The sequence below is a fragment of the Gigantopelta aegis genome, chromosome 10 (assembly GCF_016097555.1).
Source record: "Gigantopelta aegis isolate Gae_Host chromosome 10, Gae_host_genome, whole genome shotgun sequence".
In the NCBI taxonomy this organism is placed as follows: domain Eukaryota; kingdom Metazoa; phylum Mollusca; class Gastropoda; order Neomphalida; family Peltospiridae; genus Gigantopelta; species Gigantopelta aegis.
Window position 1 is genome coordinate 65299028 of NC_054708.1, and position 16800 is coordinate 65315827.

The 16800-nt window shown below is 36.9% G+C and overlaps 2 protein-coding genes across 5 annotated transcripts in view; one reads left to right on the top strand and one right to left on the bottom strand.

Annotated features, from left to right (window-relative positions):
- Positions 1 to 2626: 2626 nt before the first annotated feature.
- On the bottom strand, positions 2627 to 3145 carry LOC121383754 (tigger transposable element-derived protein 4-like). Its single transcript, XM_041513851.1, has one exon. The coding sequence runs from the start codon at positions 3143 to 3145 to the stop codon at positions 2627 to 2629; it is 519 nt and encodes a 172-aa protein (XP_041369785.1).
- Positions 3146 to 12951: 9806 nt separating this feature from the next.
- Positions 12952 to 16800, top strand: part of LOC121384730 (beta-microseminoprotein-like) — a 41710-nt gene continuing 37861 nt past the window's right edge. For 2 of the 4 annotated variants that reach the window (XM_041515254.1, XM_041515255.1), the window contains exon 1: positions 12952 to 13078. In XM_041515254.1, the coding sequence (XP_041371188.1) occupies positions 12991 to 13078 (88 nt within the window). In that variant the 5' untranslated portion in view covers positions 12952 to 12990. Of the gene's footprint in view, positions 13079 to 14621; positions 14716 to 16800 lie in introns of those variants that run through there. The other 2 variants (XM_041515256.1, XM_041515257.1) reach the window with 1 other exon arrangement.

Below are 16800 nucleotides of genomic sequence, written 5' to 3' on the forward strand. Positions count from 1 at the left end.
TTTACCACTGGGCTACGTCCCTCCTCCTTAATTGGATGTATGCACGGTGATCACAAGGTTTCCCAGTCTAAATACAATGGAGGATGCTGACATTTATTGACGAGCATAGCATATTGAGCGAATCCCAAACAGCATTCCGAAAAGGCTATTCTACGGGAACGGGAAACTCTATTAACGTGCCCCTATCCACGAAGGTTCAGGCACGCCCACTACTGATTTAGCCTCTGACTTCGCCAGTAACTAACTCCGGAGCGGGGGGGGGGGGGGGGGGGGGGGGGGGTAAGTTTGAGGTGGGCGGAATTTGGAAAAAAGCCATTTAGTAAAGTCAACGCGAGCGCGGACCAAATAGCAGACACTTCGCAAACTTGAAGTAACACCGAGTGGGAGCCGTGCTCTGATTGGCTGAATTTCGATTCCTCGGTGAATCCTGACAATTACCTAAGTCTACAAAGAGTAACTGCATCCAAAAACATGTCTGGACTCTAAAATTTTACCCAAAATAGTTAAGACTGCTCAGCCAAAAGGTTTTTAAGGTGATTTAAGGCTATTCTACTACCGACAATCTAAATAGTAATCACTCTTTAATAGAATATTTTTAAAATAGGAAAACGAAACTATACTGTGCTTTTATCGATTTTTAAAAGGCCTTTGATATGATCCCCAGAACCTGCTTGTGGCAAACATTATTAGACAATAACATAAATGGAAATTTGTTCAAAATTATTCACCAAATTTATCAAGGTATTAATTCTTTCATTTGCAATATATACTCGGAACTATTCTTATGCAACATCGGCGTGCGACAAGGTGAACATTTGTCACCTCTCCTATTTTCTTTATACTTAAATGACCTGGAAACGTATCGTCTTTGCCAAAACTGCATTGGAATCTCTCCTGTTATCAATGATCTCGATATATTTCTTGAAGCTGGCATTTGCTTGTTTTCCCTGCTATATGCGGACGACACAGCCCTCCTAGCAACGAACCCGCGTGATGTACAACATGTTTCACAATTATTGTAATAAATGGAAGCTTAAAATCAATATCAACAAGACAAAAATATTAATTTTTAATGGCACAACCAATGATTACAAGAAAACATTTACCATCGGAAATAACGTTCTCGAAAACGTTAAAGAATATACATATTTAGGTTTAACTTTTAATAAGCAAAACAAGTTCAACACAACAAGAAAAAAATATCCCATCAAGCTACAAAAGCAATGTGTTTCATTTTATTTGAATCTAAAGATAACAATCTATCAACAGAATGTAAGTTAAAATTGTTTGACACTATGGTATAGTGAAACTTCTCTAAACCGAACACCCTTGGTACCGAATAAAATGTTCGGTATAGAGGGGTGTTCGGTTTACTGAGGTTTTAAGAAACAGCCTTGATAGCCATTTTTTTATTTTTACTATTAATATTACCAAGGTACAAACGTGTGTTAAATTACATTTATAAACCAACAATAACCAAATTAAAGTGGAAACTCTTTATGTAGATTGTTGAGCTTTTGTGAACAAATAACACAAATACATTTGGAACATGTAACACATTGAAACGTCAAGAAATGTTCTGAGTTTTTCTTTTAACAGTCGGGCTTAACACAGTGTTCCATTGTTACCTGCCGACGAGCACATCGTTGCTTAACTATTGCAGCCTGTGTTAAAGATTCTATATCTTGGACATGTTTTAGGAATCGTTCATCTTTATAAACAGCAAAGTTTTTCAATTTGCTGACCATTTCCACTTCGACATAGGTCATGTCGCTTCCAGGTGGCACAGAAATCTCGGGTTCAACTTCGTTATCACTGCGATTATCTTCGGATTCATCATGGTCACCGTCACGGAAGTTGATCAGTAACTCTGTTATCCCAATTATCCGAATTGTCATCATCGTCAAACTGATCCAAACGATTTGTGTCGATGTTAGCATCTAATTCACGTGCCAGACGTGCTAAAGGAATGTCGTCTTCATCTTCTTCTGCCACTGAGCCGGTCGCCGAAAATCCTGCACCAACAAAGCACTTACTAATTGTACTCTCCTTGGTTTCATCCCAGGCACTTGCCAGCCAGTTAATAGCATCCAGGAGTGTTAGTTGTTTGCAAAGTTCTGTTGCATTATCAGCGACCTCTATCCTAGACACCAGGTACCGAAGCATGTGTTTCCGATATCTAGCCTTGAAAGCCCGGATAATCCCTTAATCAAGCGGCTGGAGGTGCGAAGTGGTGTTTGGAGGCAGAAACTTTAAAATCACGTTACTCAGTTGAAGATCGGGCCCGTGTGAAGTTGCATTATCAAGAAACATGATAATTTTTCTCTTCTGTCTCACCATTACCTTGTTCACTGAGGTTATACAGCTAGTAAATATCTGGGTTGTCATCCACGCCTTCTTGTTTGCAACGTATGTCACCGGTAGTTGCCCCACATTGATATTCTTGAAACAGCGTGGTTTCTGAGATATACCGATCACGAGCGGTTTTAGTTTCTCCCCAGTAGCACTGCAGGCAAACATCACAGTTATTATTTCTTTTGATGATTTACAGCCTTTGGATGGTTCACCTTTGACTGAAAGCGTTTGCGTTGGTAGGGCACGGAAAAACAAACCAGTTTCTTCACAATTAAACATCTTCTGGTGAATAATCCCCAACAATCTCTGGAATTCTCTCGCGGTAGTTTTCTACCACTGCACCGTCAACGCCTGCACTCTCACCGCTAACCTTAAATCCTTTGATAGAATATCTCGCTTTCCATCGGTCCAACCAACCACTAGATCCTTTAAAGTCCGTAATTGACAATTCCTTCGCAAATGCACTTGCTTTCTCTTCAATTATTGGGCCACTGACCGGAATGTTTTTCGCACGTGCTTGACAAAACCACTGCCAAACGAGTTCGTTGAGTCGGTCAAATTTACATGCGTTATTAAACCTTCGTTTACCCACATTTGCATTATTCTCGTACTGCGATTTATAGGTGTCCCTTTTCTTGATTATGTCAGATACAGTCGATTTTCCAATGCCAAATGAATCACTTAGTGACTGTAATGTTGGTTTGGGTAAACTTTCGTATTTGTTAATAATTTTAACTTTATCGTCCAGTGACAACTCTACACGACGCCGTTTTGCTGGACGTTCGGACATGTTGACAATCGATATGGAAATGAAACGCTATTGACGTACCTACGAAACATATCGGAAACAGAAGCCGACTTATTTGTCTAAATAAACAGTGGAACAGAGACAATGAGAATGCAATGAATTAAATTTATGGTTGCTTTGTCGGGTCCTCGTGTAAAATAATCAGATATAACCAGCGATAAATTTGTTCGGAAGAGGTAATAATCTTAATTTCCCAATAAACACAGTGCACATGATTATTCCCGTTACAAACTTAAAGGTGTTAATTGAATGACAAGGCTTAACCGAAATCTAGGTAACAGAGACTAATTAGAGCATTGTTCGACAAACGCTCAAACACGTCCCGGACACGCTACACCGAGCATGCGCATGCCATCTGGTATAATTAGTAACATCGCGACTTTGACAACTAATTGGTATGGTCGATACAGGCGACGCTCCTTCAGAGTTTTTAATTGGTCGGTCTTCAGAGGTACAATTTGTATTGAATAAACAAAACGGGACCTGGAAATTCGTTCGGTATTCAGAGTAGAGGGGTTTCCGGTTTTCAGGGGTTTATTTCAGTGGTTAAAGCTGCGTAAAACGCGGGACCGTGAAAAAAGTTCGGTGTTGAGGGAATTCCGGTTTAGAGAAGTTTCACTGTATTACCTATTCGTCTGTATGGATGTGAATTATGGGGTTATGAAAACACTGATATTATTGAAAACATACAGGCCTGCTTCCGGTTCAAAAGGTACACCGATATTTATATTTTACGGAGAACTAGGACGTAGACCGATTAAATTAATTATTCAACAAAACATGATAAATTTCTGGGCCACAATTGTATCTGAAAACAAACAAAACTATGACTAATATATGACTGTCTCAAAGATTTTGACCCCCCCCCCCCCCCCCAACTCCTTGAATAACTTCAAACGTGGAACAATAACATTGCATCATCGTCTAGAGGGGAAAATTATAATTTTTTTAAAAAGAGGCTAAGTTTTGAAAAATACCATAATGCCTGAAAAACTACGGTTCGTTATTCTTAAATTCAGAACATCAAATCATTATCTCCCGATTGAAATAGGACGATGGAATAATACACTAGTAGAAAATAGGTTATGCACATTTTGTGATTCTAACGAAATTGGTGGTGAATATTATTATCTACTCACTTGTGCCTTCTTTACTAAGTCTCGAAAAGCACTCCTAAAACAATACGTGAACCCCGGTACCCTAAAATTTAAAGAATTAATGACTAGTAACAAAATAGGTGTCCTAAGAAAAGTCATCAAATTAATTATAGAAATTAATGATAAATTTAAAACACCATACCTGTTTGTTTCAATAATATATATATATATATATATATATATATATATATATAAACCACAGATGTCCCTATTTTAATAAATGGAAATATACTAGTACATGTATAACAAATTATATAATGAACTTCAATTATTCTAGGGGCGGGACGTAGCCCACTGGTAAAGCGTTCGCTTGATGCGCGGTCGGTCTAGGATCGATCCCCGTTGATGGACCCATTGGGCTATTTCTCGTCCCAGCCAGTGCTCCACAACTGGTGTAACAAAGGCCTTGGTATGTACTATCCTGTCTGTGGGATAGTGCATATGAAAGATCCCTTGCTGCTAATCGAAAAGAGTAGCCCATAAAGTAGCGACAGCGGGTTTCCTCTCAATATCTGTGTGGTCCTTAACCATATGTCCGACGCCATATAACCGTAAATAAAATGTGTTTATATTTACACACTTTTACACTATTATAATTTAAGGAAATATAAAGCAAAATATCCGAAAAGTGCCCCCCCCCCCCGCTTTTCTACGCCAGTGAACTGTATAGCTACCCTTCGGTTCTGTTTCGACAGAAGTTACGAGAATTTTCGGTTGCCCAATATCAGTTTGGCCAATCTACGTCATAATGACGTAATTTTGTAGACTTTAATTTCGATAGTCGTGTTAATGGTTTAAATAAATAATGAAACAAATCTACACAATACCTAAACTATATCAGTGTTCAGACGCATAGTGATATATTGATGTAGTTTGCTTATATAGTGGCTGCAATTATTAAGTTATTGTGACATTTCATCTTTAGATAGAATATACCATAATCAACCGAAGCGTCCTGTATACCTTTCAAAATACAGACTCGTCTTGCCATTCCCACAATTCCACCAGACGTTCAGAAGAAGAAAGTTATTTTTACAATAGGTTTATAGTGGGAACGATAGTGGAGATCATGGCGGGATTATGAGTGACGGATTGTTTGACTTGGCTAACGGATTCCGTGCGTCCAGATCACTTAGGATATGATGATCATGAAATAATGGAATAAACATGCGTCTGGAATACGTCTTTGAAAATAAACTGGGACGGTTTTATTGTCACTTGTGGTGATGAGCAGGCGTCCAAGTCTGCTTTCCATGATACGTTCAGGGATGCATGGGCGCATCTTAACGCGATCCCTGCATAGCTATCCTCTGGAGCCGTACCCGTCCGCACCACTATACCAACCATGACGACTGAACTCCACCCTAGTCTGATTTTCTCTTGTTCGGACAGATCCGGCTTCTTGAGATTTATATTTCCGCACAGCACAACACCAACCACATCTACTGTCTCAGTGGTGTTCTTGACGGTATGCAGCCCATATCGTCCCTACCAGTTAACGTCCTGAGCGACGCCACACATGTGGACATATAGATAGGACTTTTAGGCGTTCGTTCGAAATTTTATATCAATTGTTTTTCATTCACATTGGTACATAGTCTTATCCTCTCTTCTTTCTCTTATTTATTTTTGAATTGTCATTCCAAAAATGCTCCAAATTATATAAATGTTCGGCCGAGCAGTCCTTTTTTTTTTCTTTTCTTTAAAAATTTTTTTATTCAGGCTTTCGTTTTCACTGAGTGTTATTCCAAATTGTCCATAACTCGCCATAAACAGCCCCCTCCTCGCCCCACCCTCTCATATTGGGTACACACAACGAGCATGTTTGAACCATGATTGGATGTAAGCACGTTAAACCCGTTGATTGAAAAAAAACGAAGTTAGTTATGTTTAACGACACCACTAGAGCACATTGATTTATTAATCATTGGCTATTGGATGTCAAACATATGGTCAATTTGACATTAACACAGTCATAGAGAGGAAACCCGCTACATTTTTTCCATTGGTAGTAAGGGATCTTTTATATGCACTATCCTACAGACAGGACAGCACATACCACAGCCTTTGATGATATACCAATTGTGGTACATTGGCTAGAACGAGAAATAGCCCAACGGGCCTATCGACGGGGATCGATCCCAAACTGACCGCTTTACCACCTGATTACGTCCCACCCCCGTTGATTGATTAATTTGTTCGGACACTACTACTTGATCTGTCTTCAGGATCGGGCTTTAGCGCAGTCGGTAGAACGCTTGCCTGGGGTGCTAGCGTCGTTCGATGGAATGTCCTTGACAGACTCATTGGTTTGTATCAGTATCAATCAGTGTTCCAGGACTGGTGTATCAAAGGTCATGGTATGAATTGTTTTGTCAGTGGGAAAGTGCATATAAACGAAACCCTTGCAGCTGATGGAAAATTAAGCTGGCTTCCTCTGAAGGCTATATCAGAATTAACAATAGCCGATGGTTCATAAATCAATGTGCTGAAGTGATGTCGTTAAATAAAGCAAACTAACTTTTATCTGTTTACATATAATACACTTTATTATTTGAAAAAAATATACAGCAGAAATCTTAGTGATATAGTGGAGCAAATATGATCCCATAAGTAGCCTAAAAATGGGAGGTAGTGGTCTACGGAGTATACAATTTGTTATTATATACCAAAATGTTCGTCTTGGTCTCTAGTTTTCAAATCCAGTGTTTGCCACCTGGGCAAACCCTGCATAACTCCACAATTCAAGATGGCGTCCAAGATGGTGACCAAAAATAGGAATTTTACATTAAGTGACACTGGTTGCCTCTGAGAGCTTCCTAATGGAGCAAATTATTTTTAAATGATTGCAAATGCGCTTAAATGTATTCCTAGTACTGTTTACATGAACGCTATGCCTGGTTTCTCATTCATTATTGGATATGGTTCGTAATAAGGTTACACACGAAAGTTCGACCGTATCAAACTGCACTGTTTTGGGATACTACAAACATTAAAACGTCTTGAACAAATTAGATGTACATTAATTATTTAATTAAACTATTTTGTTTTACAACCAACACACTCACATTTATTACAAATCACAGGATTTGTAGTGTTAACTTCTCTATCAAAAGTTGGGTGCACCTTGAACTTTAACCCAGCCGGAAGTCATTTGGTTTAGTACTATATAAGCATACCAGGACATATATCTGAAAAGAAAATAGGGTATTACGGGGATAATTTTTTTTAGTTTTTTTTTATAATTTTACACAACTGAGACGTCTTGTCATTTTCTCCTATTTTGTGGACAAATACCTTAAACTTGAAATTTGACTTAAAGTTGCAGTCTCTGGTTACCATATTATAACATCATGTACAAATATGAAATACAAGCTCAAATGCACTTTTGAAAAACTCATGTGTGTTCGCTGTGAATGGAGACAGGGCCGTAGCTAGGGACTGCCCCTCCCCCCCCCCCCCCCCCCCCCCCGGAAAAAATCCGAAAAACATTATAGAAAATTAAAGAAAATTCTCTTCTTAACTGTTTAAGGAGTTTTAGACTATTAATTACTCAGTTGCGCCCTCCCTTATTTTTTTTTTTTTTTTTTTTTTTTTTTTTGGGGGGGGGGGAGCTGTATTTATTTATTTATTATTATTTTTATTTTTTTTAACGACATCAATTGGATGTCAAACATTTGGTAATTTTGTCATATAATCGGGTGGGAATCGGGTGCATGTGCAGGGGGAGGGTACTGGAGGTCGAAACCCTTACCTGCCCAAGCTTAAGAAAATTGAAATATATATTCTGGGGGAGCATGGCCCCATATAAACTTCGCTCAACACAGTATATAACCCCAACCCCGCTGAAATCCCTGCACATGTGTCTTGAAAACCCGCTACATTTTTTTTTTAGCAAGAGATCGTTTATATGTACCATCCCACAGACAGGATATCACATACCATGGCCTTTTATATATCCGCCGATGGGGATCGATCCTAGACTGACCGCGCATTAAAACCCCCCACCTTTTTACGTCTAAGTAATGAATAAAAATAACATATAGTCTTGAAAAATGTTACGTATATCGAACACAACACTCTCTTCCTCTACCCCTAGAGCGTTACGTAATTATTAACACCCCCGTACATGTAACGCGTATGCTAACCGCTGGCCACTGTCAAACTTTCAAGGCAAATCCCCCTCCGACCCCTGGAAAGGTGTTGTATTCTATGTATATAAATATGTTTTGGAGATATGAGACGACCCCTCGATCAAGACAGTTAAATTTGTTCAAAATCACGTGAGAAGCTCAGCGCCTGCGCAAATCACGTAAAGTCTCAGTTCTACTGGCGTCCCGCTAAATGAAGAAAAACAAAGCTGGCTAATGCGTTTGTAGTTGACCTAGATAATGCAGATAAGCGAGCATTGCGAAACTATAGCGATGTGGTGGACCTTTTATGTACCAAACAGAACTGAATCATCTATTCTATATGCTTAAATAATAAAAATATTCCAGAGACTGCAGCTTTAATCTGTACCTAATAAAGAGTTTTCTTGTTGAAATACATGTCAAATTTAATATATATGTGTGCATTATAGAAATTATTTCAGTACAATGTAATATACATTAACGTTTGTATGTTCTTGAAATATTGAAACTACAATTGCATATTTTATTAGCACCATTTTGGTTTATATATTTGTTTTCATCACTCACAAATTCCCACAAATCTTATATAAAGACTACTAGCTTGTGGACTTACTGAAAATGAAATAAACAAAGATAGGTCAAAGTGAACAGCCAACGTTCTACAAATTAAAACATCAACGTTCAGCAAATACAGAGATAAATATTTTACAAATTCAAACATAAATATTCTACAAATGCAAGCATCAATGCTCAACAAATTCAAACATAAATATTCTACAAATGCAAGCATCAATGCTCAACACATTTAAACATATATAATCTATAAATGCAAGCATCAATGCTCAACATATTCAAACATAAATATTCTACAAATGAAAGCATCAATGCTCAACAAATTCAAACATAAATATTCTACAAATGCAAGCATCAATGCTCAACAAATTCAAACATATATTCTACAAATGCAAGCATCAATGCTCAATAAATTCAAACATACATATTCTACAAATGAAAGCATCAATGCTCAATAAATTCAAATATAAATATTCTACAAATGCAGGCATCAATGCTCAACAAATTCAAACATAAATATTCTACAAATGCAAGCATCAATGCTCAACAAAATCAAACATAATATTCTACAAATTCAAGAAGTAATGTTTTACAACTTTATACGTCAGCATTTAAATATCAGTGTTGTACACCTCCAAATTTCAAACTTCAAAATTGAAACGTCAACATCCTACAAATTTAAATGTCATATTGCTACAAACTCACACATCAATATTCTATAAATGAAAACGTGCAGACACCAAGGTCCTACTAATCCAAACATCATTATTCTACAAATTAAAAACGCCAGTATTCTCCGTATCGGTGTTGAAAGGTCAATATTGTAACAAATTAATTTCAACATCACTTGTCCAAATATTCAAGAACCAATATTCTGCTAATTTAAACAAGAAGGTTCCTAAAAAAACAAACATCAATAATTCTTCAATCTCAAGGACAATCTGTACAGACGTTTACGTCATTGGTTTGTGCATGGTATCGAATGTTCACCCGTAAGACCTGCGAACAGCTATGAAACGGAAGCCTTTTTGTCTTAAAAGACACGTTACATTCCTACAGCTTGTTAAAACTGCGAAGTGATCCTCGCTTGATCCGTTTGCCAAGAAACTCTTGTGGGAAATGTTACAGCTCCCTACAGTTAGGTTAATGCGTGCCGGGGCTAACAGCAGCGCTAACGACCTCGGGTCTGGTCTGAATATGGCGTTCTTTAGAAAGTCCGATTCAATTACTGATTGTCAGTCAAAATGCATTGTGACTTACTCCACCAGTTCGTTCGATGAAACAAATTTACTTTCATCACGCTAGAGCCTTTTTATCGTTTTGGCGATCCTAGCAAGTCATTCAGAAGTCATGCATATTCATCTACTGGCTTATCCGGTGCACGCGTTAAATTCCACCTGCTAACAAATCTACATAGAAAATGTACACTATGAGACAAAAATGTAATAGAAGACAAATATCATTTTATCCTCCAGTACCCACGATATAATGGTTTAAGAATGAAATTTATTTTACAATATTACGTCAAAGTGTTTTCAAACTTACCCAGCTGTTAGCGTCTGACAATGCTAAAGAACTTAATAATCTCGGACAATATTTATTACGAGCACATGTCGTTAGAGATCAGCTATTGGAGCAAATTGGTTAATATTAACATTACTTCTATTTATTCAATATAGTACTATTCGTTTACATGTATGTTGAAGCAATAATAACATGTATTTCTCAGTATACTGAATAATGACTTGTATGTATTAAATAATATAAGTCAATAAAACCTTAAAATTATTTATTATTATTATTATTATCATTATTTTAATTATTATTTGTTTTTTGACTAAACCACTCTCCACCATAATCCTGTACATATCCTGTATATATTTATTATTTTGTTGTAAATTGTATTATGCTAATACGTTGTAAAAACTTAAAGCAATAAAGAACTTGAACTTGAACTTTTAAGACTAATTGCGAAAGGTAATTTCTTAGACGTTGTCTCAAGGCAACAAATTAGTTTGAATCTGTTGTACATTATGTTTTCGTCTTAGGCATATTACAGTGCAGGCGTAGCGTGATGACGCTTACAAGCAATAGTGCCCCAGAGGTACCATTAGCCAGACGATCGATCCTCGTCCGTGAACACCTTATTTTTAAACTGTAATCTCGAGTATTGGTTCTTATTATTTTACCATTTCGAACAAACAATCAGCATTATGTTTTTTACAGTCGCACGCATGTTAACCGCTAAATTGAAGCTTGGTGATGCTTTGAAGCACATATCTTCCAATAAGCGGGCAGTCTCAATTCAGATGGGACTTGGACCGCTGATTTCATACTACATGCCGGCCTCTGTGGTGTCGTGGTTAAGCCATCGGGCATAACGCTGGTAGGTACTGGGTTAGCAGCCCGGTATCGGCTCCCACCCAGAGCGAGTGTTAACGACTCAACTACACCCTCTTCTTTCTCACTAACCAGTAACCACTAACAGCTAACCCACTGTCCTGGACAGACAGCCCAGATAGCTGAGGTGTGTGTGCCCAGGACAGCGTGCTTGAACCTTAATTGGATATAAGCACGAAAATAAGTTGAAATGAATGAATCATACTACATGCATTTCCAAGATGACAATAGTAACATGTGTAGCTAAAACTGCTACCTGCAGCGTATCAAACGACATATATACGGCGGATATAAATACTACCTCTCACCCTTAAAGTGAATCGGAACAAAATGGGGGTTAAGCAGCTCATTTCAGAGATACTGGGTAGTGTCTATGACTACCCTAGTTCCGCACAAAATTTGAGTACTTTGTTTTTACAGGTACCCCATACATGTTTCAAGCACAACACTACTTGACACAGTGGTAGTTAACATACTGTTAGAGTCACGGACTGTTTTAGAAGTTGTACTGTAACAAATAAAATCCCATAGGCGACACTATTAACGTATGCGGTTAAAACACAATATGCAATATAACTATGAGCCATAAACATCGGTACAACCCTTCACTCAAAGTATTAACTGAAGTAAGTGGGACCTTTCATGGCTCATTTTCGATATAACCGGATGTTCTACCAACACCTCCAGTTTCGCATAAAACTGTAGTATTTATATTTACACGTGCCCCATACAATTGCATACATTTTCCCCCAGATAAAAACGTATCTTTTTTTTACAACAAACACATGTATCAACAATGACAGGACTTGTGGTATTAACTTCTCTATCAAAAGTTGGGTGCACCTCAAACTATGACACAGTCGGAAGTTATTTGGTTTAGTACTATCTATACAGTCAGTTTGAAACTCGTCTAAACTTGATACATCCTTAAACAAATGGCAGCAGCTTTGAGTTCTATTCTATTATGGTATGTGTGGTCCTGTCTTTCGGTATGTGTCTGAAAATTGATATAACCAAAACGATAAGACTACAATCTCAAAGTCGTATATCTACAAAATAGCATGCAAAGTCTGTTGTTGCTAATCAAAGAGAGTTACTTGAGCGGTAGCAGGTTTCTTCTCTTGAACTGTTTTCATATGCACGCGGCATATGCCGTTCGGCGTGCGGCGTGCGGTATGCTGTTTGATGCGGGGGTGGGGAAGGGGGTGTTGTTGATATACTGCAAGTTTCAACTATAACGGTGAGCGTCTTTGACGGCATAGCTCCACACAAAAATGATCAACCTAATTTTAGTAAGACCTCGCACGTGTTCCAAGCATAATTAATTGCTGCCGTTAAATAATATGATTGTGCGGAAGAAGACCTGGCGAATATAAGAATGAACGCATTTATATCATTAAAAAAAATCTAAAAAAAGAAAGAAAAAAAGATTCAGTTCTGTGTTGGGAAATAAAACCAAATGGTGTATTTCTTATCTTATCTCTGTTCTAACTTGGCATATATTTTATGAACAGGTAACAGGACTGTCACATTAGTATTTGTGCCGAATAATATAGCTAGCGTCATGTTTCGTATACTTCTGAGTCTATCGGCGTTTGTATTCACAGTAAATGGCTTCTGCTTTAGTGATATGGCGACAACAGAAATCAAAAGTAAGATTATAATACATATATATATTTTAATCATAGTAAACCAATGGGCTTACCGACGGGGATTGCTTGGGATAGCACTACCAATAACTAAGTACATGTAATGAATTTAATTTAATTATTTTATTGCTTTAAGCTACAAGCTTATCAACACAGCATATATTCACATACAATATAATATAATACATAATACAATATATAACACATAATACACACAAGAGGATTCGATTGTCAAATTGTACATGGATCAAATATAAAATATAATTTATAAAGAATCTCAATGAATAATAATAATAATAATAATAATAATAATAATAAATTGTAATACATGCCTATGGGATTTAATAGTCACATTATACAATTCATATGTCTTAACATATATGCCAAACAGATTTAAGCAGTGTAGTTACTATTATTTTAAACAAAATTGAGTGTATTAACTCGTATGCTAAGTAGATATATGAACTATAGTTATACCATTTTATTAATCAAGAAATGAGTGTCTTAATTTGTATGCAAAATAAATATATTTACCCACATTAATTAGATCTGTAGTATTTTCAGTACACATAGGCTGAATATATTTGAGAACAGAAGGATTTCGTCTGTAGTATAACTTAATATATTTTTTTCCTTAACTCTTTAAATATTGGGCATACCAACATGAAGTGATATTCAACTTCTACATCATTATCAGGTGGCATTTTCTGTTAATACGTTCAATGTTATAATATCTCCCTTTTTCAATTTCTAAGTGAAGAGATAACAACCTTAATTTAGTGATGTACTCTTTATACTGAGCGGGTATATGCTTACATAAGTAAAATTGTAAAGTAATATCCATTACGATGTGTTTATATAGCGTACATTTTGTTGACGTCTGGATTTCATTTAACAAGTTTTGCTTTGCTTGGTCAAAAATTCGCCGCTTCATTTCTAATAAAGTATACGGTTCGTTAATGACATTTTGGTTTATCCAAAGATAACCAAATCCGAGTTCATTTAAGCTTTTTTCACAAAACCTGCCCAATTTTTAGAACACGGTTTTACCTTGATATTTTTGGAACAGCCGGTACACTATTGGAGACAGGTTTCCGGTAAATGTTCCACACGGTCTTCAAAACGGAAGGAAAAGTAAAATACGGTTCTCTAGGTCACAATATTTACCTCTTTTTCATTACAACCAACTGATGTATAAAACGTTATGGTATGCGATATATTTTCTGTAGGATTGTATATAGATATAGATATAGATATAGATACAGATACACGCACACACACGCATACATACATTAGCTGCTTATCGGTTGAAATAATAGTGTAAATGACAGTAGCAAGTGTCTTATGACAGTTAATTGCTGCCTATTAAATAATATGATGGTGGTCAAAATAGCTGACGAATATAAGAATAAACACATTTGAGTCATCTTGGGGAAAATAAAGCCAAATGGTGTCTCCTTTATCTTATCTCTGTTCTAACGTGGCATATATTTTATGTCCAGGTAACAGGACTGTCACATTAGTATCTGTGCCGAATAATATAGCTACCGTCATGTTTCGTATACTTTTGTGTCTAACGGCGTCTGTACTCACAGCAAATGGCTTCTGCTTTAGAGATGTTGCGAAAACAGAAATCAAAAGTAAGATTATAATACATATATACATACATACATACATATACATACATACATACATGCAGCTGTTTTTATCTTTCAACTTGTTTTGCTGCCCACCTCCACATCCCGTCCTTGAGAGTGGCTCATTATATGTTTATTATTTAAATTGGTGATATGTTGATCCCCGTTGGTGGGCCCATTAGGCTATTTCTCGTTCCAGTGAGTGTTCCACATCTACTGAAACAAAGGCCGTTGTATGTTGGATGCCGCATATAAAAGTTCCTTTTGCTAATCGGAAAGAGGAGCCCATTGCGTGACGACAGCGGGTTTCCTCTCTCATTATCATAGTGCGTCCTTAAATAAAACATTCCTTCCTTCTTTAAAAGATGTTCATCCGTAAGACCCGTGAAAGATGTGTCTGATTGTCTGTCTGGTTTTTTCTGTCCGTCTATATATCTAACACCAACAAGTGACTAACTCATGTGGTCATCCGTTACAAACATCTTTTGGGCTTAGTATGTCCACTTGGTGTTTTGGGCTTGTCCACTTGATATGTTTCGAGACAGTGGCTTCTTAATGGTAGATTAAGTAAAATACACAATGCCAGTGCATTAAATCGAATCTTTTTAAAAAATCATTCAAATTGACGATAAATAAAACAACATAAAAATGTATTAAAAACGTATGACAGGCATCTTGATTTTGCCAATTTCTCAGTCTTATTACGACGTTCTAAACACAATCTCTTCGGTCATTTCTGGAATAGATTATTTAATGTTAGGATTATATTTCTGACCAACTAACATCACAACTCAAGTCTCGAGGAAGTCATTAAAAGTGTAAAAGCTTTGTGCCCATTCTGGTTCAGTTGAACTTGTGTAACCGTGTTTTGAAATAATAAAAAATCAGACAATTATATTGTCTGTTTAAATTCATTTTTAAAATAAAATGTTATTTTGTAAACATGTATATCATTTCATTTCAACATATTTTTGTGCTTATATGCAATTAACGTTGAAGCACGCTGTGGTGGGCATACACCTCATCTATCTGGGCTATCTGTCCAGGACAGAGGGTTAGTTGTTAGTTGTTAATGGTAAGTGGGAGAGAAGAGGGTATAGTGGTCTTACACCTACCCATTGAGTTGTTAAAACTAGCTGTGGGTTGGAGCCGGTATCGGGCTGTGAACCCTGTACCTACCAAGGTTATGCCCGATGGCTTAACCACGACACCACCGAGGCCTTTACATGTATATCAATTTGTGTTAAAGAATGTCTCTAATACACGTATCACTATTGTGATAATGACTAAACGAAATTATTACCCATTCTCATACTTATGTACAGTTGAGGTTCATGGTCTCATAGGCTGCTTTTATGTTTTTATTATTCAGAACATAAGTATATAGTCTAACTTCAGAAATAACATTTATTGCCGACATTTAACCGCCTAGCTAGAGGTTGTGCCCCCTCCTCCTCCCCTCCCCCTCCAGATATCATTCCTACGGGCCTGCATAGGCTACCGATAAGAAGCAGGGCATATTTTATTTATATCTTTTTTCACGTACATGACAGTACATACCATGATCTTTGAATATAAATGATCTGGAGCAACGACTGCACCTTTGAACAACCCATTCTCTTCAGTGAGGTACACCACTGTTGGAGATGAGGCATGTTCCAGAATTCATTACATGAGGTGGGAATTAGAGGGGTGGGGGAGGGGTGCGCTGTAGTTAGTTATTTATGTTTTATATTTATGCTGACTGGAAATTAATTACTTGACCAGAAATACGGTTCGCTGATTGTATCTGTAAGTAATTGAATTGCTGCAAAAATATTACAAAACATTGCAAGACTTGAATGAACTGCATGTTTGTTTTGTACATTATATGATAAAATAACATGCTGAATATTAAAATAGTGTTACCTACATTTTGACCTGGATAAACGTTTTAGTTATTTTGGGTTTGGTTGTTTAAGTAGTAGCACGCAGTGAAAGTTTCACGGTGACTAGAATATAGTACACCAATAATAATTTATTCGCCGTAAACATACCGTTAATAGGCACACGCATACATTATTCATAACATAAATATATATCACACAA